Source organism: Lipotes vexillifer, unplaced genomic scaffold, assembly GCF_000442215.2.
Source record: "Lipotes vexillifer unplaced genomic scaffold, Lipotes_vexillifer_v1.1 scaffold272, whole genome shotgun sequence".
Taxonomy (NCBI): domain Eukaryota; kingdom Metazoa; phylum Chordata; class Mammalia; order Artiodactyla; family Lipotidae; genus Lipotes; species Lipotes vexillifer.
In genome coordinates, this window is record NW_006772469.1 from 495,106 (window position 1) to 504,129 (window position 9,024).

The following is a 9,024-nucleotide window of genomic DNA, read 5'->3' on the forward strand; positions in this document are numbered from 1 at the left end:
TTTTAAAGATTTCTATACAAATGTGTAGCAGCCTAAATCCTGTCACCCTATCTTGTCATAGTGGGCCTTAAGTTCAGACTTCATTCATGTTGTTGTTCTTGTTTTAAAATTATTTATTTATTTATTTGTGGCTGCGTTGGGTCTTTGTTGCTGCGCACTGGCTTTCTCCAGTTGCGGCGAGCGGGGGCTACTCTTCGTTGCGTCGCGGGCTTCTCATGGTGGTGGCTTCTCTTTGTTGCAGGGCACGGGCTCTAGGCACGCGGGCTCAGTAGTTGTGGCTCTTGGGCTTAGCTGCTCCGCGGTATGTGGGATCTTCCCGGACCAGGGATCGAACCCTTGTCCCCTGCATCGGCAGGCAGATTCTTAACCACTGCACCACTTACAGGTTGTTGAGTTACTGGTTAGATTAGGTTACCCGGTTTTGTCTCTTAGGCTTTACGACTTGGCTACATATAGCTAGCCTCGGGATGGATTCCTCTGCTTTAATACTCAATAGTTCAGATCTTTATGAATGAAATTCCATGTACAGAACAGCATCTGGTGTCCCTGTTGTTTCGTTTTGATATCATGGAATAATGCAAAATTTTGGTGCGCTTTTTTTGTTTTTTACCAACATTATATGGGACTATGGGAAAGTGCTTTATTTTCCATGTTGTCCAGGAGATAGTGCTTTCAGTTTCCCATATATTCATTCATTCAGCAAATATTCATGGGGTGTCTCTGTGTCAGGCACTGTTGTAGGCAGTGCAGAAACAACAGTCAATAAAACAAAAACTGCACTCAGAGCTTATATACATGAATCAGAGGACTTTTGTTATAGCAGTATCCAGTCAACATGTAGAGTTACGTTTCAGTTAACCAGGTAACCTTGTCTAGGTTATATATATTTTACGTAAAACGTTTTATATATATATATATATATATATATATATATATATATATACACACACACACACACACATTTTTTTTTTTTTTTGGTTCACTGTTGTGGCCTCTCCCGTTGCGGAGCACAGGCTCCAGACTCGCAGGCTCAGCAGCCATGGCTCCTGGGCCTAGCTGCTCCACGGCACGTGGAATCTTCCCGGACCAGGGCACGAACCCGTGGCCCCTCCATCGGCAAGCGGACTCTCAACCACTGTGCCACCAGGGAAGCCCAAAACGTTATATTTTAAAAATATGTTCAATAATAAAGCCAGGTCTAACTTTTCTTTTTCCTTTTTTTTTTTTTTAATAAATTTATTTATTTTTGGCTGCGTTGGGTCTTTGTTGCTGTGCGTGGGCTTTCTCTAGTTGTGGCGAGCGGGGGCTACTCTTCGTTGTGGTGCGCGGGCTTCTCATCGTGGTGGCTTCTTTTATTGCGGAGCATGAGCTCTAGGTGCGTGGGCTTCAGTAGTTGCAGCACGCAGGCTCAGTAGTTGTGGCACGTGGGTTCAGTAGTTGTGGCTCACGGGCTGTAGAGCACAGGCTCAGTAGTTGTGGCACATGGGCTTAGTTGCTCCACGGCATGTGGGATCTTCCTGGACCAGGGCTCGAACCCGTGTCCCCTGCCTTGGCAGGCGGATTCTTAACCACTGCACCACCAGGGAAGCCCAGGTCTAACTTTTTAAAAACTCTCTGGGATGTGCTTTTGTTCATCACACAAACTGTGATGTTCAGTGTGCTTGCTGAATCGTGAAAATGTCGACAGAGATTTGTAGGTGAAAGAATGTCAGCCACTCTTGCTGTTATTCAACACCATCATCATCTCTCTCTCTCTCTTTCTTAAAAATCATTTCAGATTGCCATTTACGTTTGTCACTAAGGAAGTAGCTGAAGCCACGTGTAACTGCCTTCTTGCCCAGGCGGAGCAGGCAGACAAGAAGGGGAAATCAAAGGCAGCAGCTGAACGGATGATACTTGAGGAATTCGGGCGATGTTTGATGAGCGTCATCAACTCTGCAGGAAAAGCAAAAAGTGACCCTTGTGCCATGAATTGCTAACTCTTGCACAAAAGACTGATAAATCGAACTGTACAGAAAATTGAAGGTGCAGGGACACTTGATTTTCTGGAAGATAGTTTAACAATTATTGTATTGTTAGTTCAGTCTTGTGAGACCTGAAATTATAATATTGAAAGAGGAGAAATTTTAAACGAGGAAATTACATTTTAAATCTTAGTTAAATCTGCTTATGCCCCTTCTAAATTGAATTTTTCTTTATTGTATTATATAGATTTTTAATTTGCTTGGGTTTCTTAAGAACTAGATGTTCTGTCCTTCTGATTCTATTGACAAAGAACATTTATAAATTACTATTATATAATTTATAATGTATGGCGTTGTATGACTTTGTTCCAGTAGAAAAAGCCAAAGAAGCACTGGTATTACCCAGTCATTCTTTGGTACTAGATCTAGAATATAAGCAGATAGAATGTCTACATAAACGAAGTCTTATGAAATATTCAAATGACATTTTGTGTTTAGAAAAGCACTGTCTTTTTAAGAAAAATCAACATTTTAAAGTGGATTCTGGAATATATCCTGTTGTCACTTTGGGAATTGTCAGAAGGGGAAGTACTCTGTAGGCACACTTTAAAAAAGTTATTTTGTTTTTTTAAAAAACATATGAAGTGTTAACGGACAGAAAATAATTCTCAAAGGGCAGACAGTTTGTTTCTATAATAAGAAGTGACTAAGGAATGCTCTGGGATGTTTCCATTTTCTTTCAAGGAGGCGGTATGTATTTGAAATAATAAACTGTCAGTGATTAAGGGGTACTATTAAAATGAGCGGTGCATATGAATAGAAGTAAACATTATGATTATGTAGTGATAAAATAGAACCTTACATAATTACCAGTTAACAAATTTGGCTTGGATGAAGAAATAAAGAATATTGAAGCTCTAAGAGATGAATTTAGAGAAGGATTTTTCATCTATACAAACAGTTATTTTTATAGACTTTTGAACTAAGATGTTTCAAACCAATCTATGACTCTTACTTGATTTACTGAAAGGGGCCTCCTAACAAAGCTTTCAAAATTGTAGTGGGATTTCTTTTTATAAGGGAAGCTTATTATGGCATTATTTTTAGCCAGTGATTTGGTTAGCTAAAGGTATGAGTGTTTTCATATAATTCCTAAGATAACCTAAATCATTTTCAGTAATTCAGAATTCAAAAGCTTTATGAATTTAAGAGCCTGTTATAAAAGGACTCTGGATTTTATGATGAGAAAAAAACATGTTGGAATTCAGGCATTTTGCTAGGTACCTTAATCCTCAGTAATTAGTAGTATATGATTATTACATTTCCTACAAGGAATCTATAGTTGTATGTATTAAGTGTGTATATATGTTCGTATGAACATGCAAGATATAGGCAATAGAAATTAAGTAATCCAAAAAAGATTCCGTTATTCATTAAGCATCTTCCTTTTAAAATTTGGATTTATAAAATTATAGTGCAGTAACTTTAAATGTAGATAGTGCAAACATTCTTAGCACCTCAATCTAGTATGTTTCATTAAAATTTGTAAAAATGTAAACTAGTGTAAGAGGATAAAATAATATCTAATCAAGTTATTTTTCAAAAGATTACCTTTTTTGTCTAAACCTAAACTTTGTTCATTCTGTATATATTCTGTGTTTAATTCTAATTGCACCTTTGTGATGTGTATTTATATACAGTGTGCATAAAATGTTTGTGAAATTTGGATTACAGTTGTAGATTATGTATGATGGCATTGCTTGAGAATGTTTTGCTTGTAAAAATTTGAAGGTGCAATCAAATGCTACTAGTTTTTCTGATTTTCAGGAAGCTATCTAAAGTATTAAGACTTTTCCTTCCTGTGTAGTACTTACTAAACAACTTTTTGTATTTAGGCATTTGCATCAAATTGCTGAACAAGATTAATATCCACATTAATTCAACAATTTTAAAAGACTATTTGGGGAGGGTTGGGTATATAATTTTTTTAGCTCTATTTACATCCCAAAGTAGAAAGATTAAATTTATATTTACTAGAGCTATTCAAAGAATACACTTTTCTATATTGTAAAAACAGGACAGCAAAGTAAATCATACAGAAAATAAACATTTATACTATTCTGTAAAAAAAGGGTTTGCATTTTTTCTTTAATAACACCACTTTTAACCATTTAAGATGCAAGAAACCTTTTAAAATATCTGATATTAAGTAAATTTGACATTACTTCTGAAAGCACACAACTAAAAAATAATCATTTTGCCCAGTTATCATTAACTATAAATTGCTTTGAAATGAGAATATGTCTTGTCTTTTTTCCACTGTTTCTTTTAAGGGCAGAGACTCTTTTCTCTTAATGTTTGATGTTCTTATGATGAGCACCTTTCTTAATTTCCTTTTCTCTCAAGAACTAAAAGCAACCTGTAGGTCTTACCTCTGGACTATTATGGGAAACAGAAACTTAATGTTACAGGTAAAAAAAACAAGCAGAGCAGTGACCTTGGGGGAGAGACTACTGTTTTGGCTTCCCCATTCTTTGATATGGACAACTGACATTTTCTTAGTCTTATGTAAAATGTGAATAAAAATACCTTTAGAAAAGTTTCCTATTTTTATTGTTTTATAACACAAATAGCTAAGAAAATGAATGCTTCTTATGTAAATGCAGCTTCAAACCAGTACCTCCAGCCCTGTGATCATATTGCATCCCTTATGTGTTTTATAAAGGAATTCTGGAGCAGCAGCCCAAAGGAGAGGGAAGCCAACCAGCTAGAAAGCCTTGACTATTGTAGTTATTTTTCATGATGTAAATAACTTAGGACTTCTTTTTTCCTTGTTAGGGCTTCTTTAATGCACATTTTGTCCTTATCTATAGACTAAGTGTGAGCTTTTTATAATCCAAGTGATTTTATAAGATGTTACGATATAAAGGCTTTAATTAAAATTTTGTTTAAAAATTGTCTTATGAAAGCATTTAAGGCATTTTTAGTTTATTCAGAAGCCATAAGGGTATATGCAGGGTAATGTTTAAAGCCACAGACTTTAATGTAACTCTGTAGTTTAGTATATTAGTAAATGAAATCTGGCAATATGTAAAAAAAAAAAAAACATCATGACTAGGTTGGGTTTATCCCAGAAATAAAAAGTTGACCCAACATTCAAAGAAATCCATGTAGTTCAGTGTGTCAGCATACAAAATAAAAACTACATGACCATCTCAAAAATTGCAGAAAACCACCTTTTGAATATACCAACTACTACTAGATTATATGCTTTAAAAGGGTGAATACTGTGGTATGTAAATTATATCTCAAAAAGGTTTTTTTCCAAAAAGGTGCAGGAAATCATCTGACAAAATTCAACACCCATTTATGATTAAAAAAAAAAAAACTCGGGCTTCCCTGGTGGCGCAGTGCTTGAGAGTCTGCCTGCCGATGCAGGAGACGCGGGTTCGTGCCCCGTTTCGGGAGGATCCCACATGCCGCGGAGCAGCTGGGCCCGTGAGCCATGGCCACTGAGCCTGCGCATCCGGAGCCTGTGCTCCGCAAATGGGAGAGGCCACAACAGTGAGAGGCCCGCATAACGCAAGAAAAAAAAAAAAAACTCTTCAGCAAATTAGGAATAGAAGGGATCCTCAACCAAAAAAGCCTACAGCTAACATCATATGAATAGTGAAGACTGAATGCTTCCCCCTAAGATTGGGAACAAAACCCTCCTCTAAAACGTTGTGTCTGAGGTCACTGTACAATAAATTTTTTTTTAACAAAAACTATATAGATTGGGAATGAATAAATATGACAGTATCTATTTGTGTATGGTGTGATGTGATTGCCTATATAGGAAAGTCAAAGGATCTTAATAAAAAGGTACCAGAACTAATAAGTGAGTTTAGCAACATTAGTATGCAAAAGTGTATTTCTATGTAGTAGCAATGAACACTTAGAAACGGAAATTCTAAAATTAGCATTTATAGTAGCACCACAAAACATGAAATGTACAAAAATATGTATAAGATCTGTATGTGAAATGTAGAAAAACATTGATTTAAAAAAATCAAAGACGACCTTCAAAAATATATACATATTATCATATTCATGGATTGGAACATTAAATATTAAGATATCACTTCTCCCCAAATTAATCTATAGATTCAACGTAACTCCAGTCAAAATCCCAGCAGGAAAAAAACAAGCTGATTATAAAATTTATATCGAAAGGTACTAGAATAGCCAAATATTTTTTTAAAAAGAACAAAGTTTGGGCTTCCCTGGTGGCGCAGTGGTTGAGAGTCCGCCTGCCGATGCAGGGTGCATGGGTTCGTGCCCCGGTCCGGGAAGATCCCACATGCTGCAGAGCAGCTGGGCCCGTAAGCCATGGCCGCTGAGCCTGCACGTCCAGAGCCTGTGCTCCGCAATGGGAGAGGCCACAACAGTGAGAGGCCTGGGTACCGCAAAAAAAAAAAAAAAAGAACAAAGTTTGAGGATTCCTACCTGACTTCAAGACTTATATAAGGCTAATCAAGATAATGTGGTATTGATGAAAAGATCCATGGATCAAGGGAACAGAATAGAGAGCCCAGAAATAGATTCATATTTATGTGGTCAATTTTTGACAAGGGATCAAAGGTAATTCACTGGAAAAGGATAGCCCTTTAACAAATGGTGCTGGGATACCATCAATATGTGAAAATATGAACTTAAACCACCCACCAAAATCAACTGAAAATAGATCATAACCTAAATGAAAAACCTAAAACTGCAAAATGACTACAAGAAAACACAGGAAGAAAAATCCGTGACCTTGGTTTAGACGAAACTAAGAAGTATGATCCGTAAAAGAAAAAAAAGTCAATAAATTAGACTTATCAAAATTAATGTCTGTTCTTCAAAACTGAAAAACTAAAAGCCACAATATAACCTTTAAAAATTGTAAACCACTACGTTGTACACCTGAAACTAATACTGTACATCAACTACACCTCAGTAAAAATGAAAAGCCACAGATGGGGAGAAGGTATTTGCAGGACTCATTTGATAATGCACTTGTATCCAGAATATATAACTAACATTCAATAAGAAAACAACCAACCTTCCTTAAAATATGGGGAAGAGACTTGAACAGACATTTCACCTAAGAAGACTGTGAATGGCACATAAGCCTATGAAAAGATGTTCAGCATCGTTAGTCATTAGAAAAATGGAACTGAAAGCCACAGTGACATATCACTGCACACCCATTAGAATGGCTAATTCAAAACAAAACCCTGACAATACCAAGAGCTAGGGAGGAAGCAGAAGAACTAGAACTTTTCATACATAACTGGTTGACGTACTGCATGGTACATCACTTTGCAAAAAAACCAGTTCAGGAAGTGTGTTATAAAGTAAAACATACACTTACCATGTGACCCACTGTATGGGTACAACACATTTTTAATTTACCCATTCATCAGTTGGACATTTTTTAGCTATTATAATGCTGCTATGAAATTTGTACATTGCTCTTGGGTATATGCCCATTGGTAGAACTGCTGGGTCACATGGCAATTCTACATTTAACTAACCTTTTGAAGAACTTCCAGGCTGTTTTCCAAAGTGTGCATTCCCACCAACATTGTATGAGGGTTCCAGTTTTATCGACATTCTTGCCAACACTTGTTACCTGTCGTTTTTATTATAGCCATCCTAGTGGGTGTGACGTGACATCTCACTGTGGTTTTGTTTTGCATTTCCCAGACGGCTAATTTTGTTGAGCACATACTCATGTATTACAGGCCATTTGTGTATCTCCTTTGAAGAATAACTATTCATATTTTTTACCCATTTAAAAAATAGGGTTATTTGTCCTTTATTATTGAGTTCTTTGTATACTCTAGATACAAGTCCTTTATCAGATACATGATTTGCAAAAATTTTGTGTTGTCTTTCACTTTCTTGATGGTGTTCTTTGAGGCACAAGTTTTTAATTTTGCTGCAGTACAATTTATTTTGTTTTGCTTGTGCTTTTGGTGTCATATCTAAGAGACTATTGCCTAATCCAAGTCTCCAAGATATACTCTATTTTATTCTAAGAGTTTTACAGTTGTACCTCTTACATTTGGGTCTTTGTTCCATTTAGAGTTAACATCTTTGCATGTGCGTATCCAGCACTATTTGTTGAAAGTAAGAAGAATAAATTTCTGAACGGAATGTTTGTTTTCTCTGAAGGCAAAAAAAAAAAAAAAAGAACAAGGGTGCTGAGTAGAAATTGTAAACTAAATTACCCTAATCAAATATGAACAAATAATTTATTTAAAAAATTTCACTGTCAAGCATATCATATCAAGTAAATCTGACATTACACTTGGACCACTTCACTAGGGCAAGAGCAATTAACTGTGCTAATGGCAGTGATGGAAAGATTCTTGTCTTCAAAGTTTGTCCAATTTATCCAGCACTTAAACAGCGCAAAACACTATTTTAAGAAATTACAGAATATATAGGACGTGAGTGAAATGTAACAGCAAAGAACATAAGACGCTACAGATATGAACCTAATTTTAAGTAAAGATTAAGTACAAAACGGATTTATATAAGCAATAAGATAAAGGTGGTGATCTATAAACAGGCTTCCTTTAAATAAGATATATCCCAGTGCATCTAAACTCATTCTATTGCAAACAAAACAAAACCCACAATATTTAGACTTCTCAGCAATAGCCCCTTATAAAATGTAGTACAGTACAACTCTGGTTACATTTCAGAATTGAAGCCTTTGTTTGAGGTAGAACCAGCAGAAATATATCAAAATACACTATTTAAAGGGAATTTCAACTAATAAAACTAAACTTTCACCTACTCAATCTTTTACAACTTTTAAGTTTTCAATATTAACTGTACTTTGTGAACATTCACTCAATGACAATAAGAGTAGATATTTTACATACACAGGTGAAAAATGTGCTGCTTTCTTCTTTTTCCATTAAAATACTCCCATTTGTGAAACAAATGTTTTTCTATTTATCGTTTCAGATCTGGGTATGAGAGAATGGAGAATATTGTTCTTAGTATGTTTCCGTCTTCA

General features: G+C 35.8%; 1 protein-coding gene across 4 annotated transcripts in view; it reads left to right on the forward strand.

The window, feature by feature from the left end:
- Positions 1 to 2,532, forward strand: part of LIN54 (lin-54 DREAM MuvB core complex component) — a 74,293-nt gene extending 71,761 nt beyond the window's left edge. For 2 of the 4 annotated variants that reach the window (XM_007447536.1, XM_007447539.1), the window contains exon 13: positions 1,778 to 2,361. In XM_007447536.1, coding sequence (XP_007447598.1) covers positions 1,778 to 1,979 — 202 coding nt within the window. In that variant the 3' untranslated portion in view covers positions 1,980 to 2,361. Of the gene's footprint in view, positions 1 to 1,777 lie in introns of all 4 variants that reach the window. The other 2 variants (XM_007447538.1, XM_007447537.1) reach the window with 2 other exon arrangements.
- The last annotated feature ends 6,492 nt before the right edge of the window (positions 2,533 to 9,024 follow it).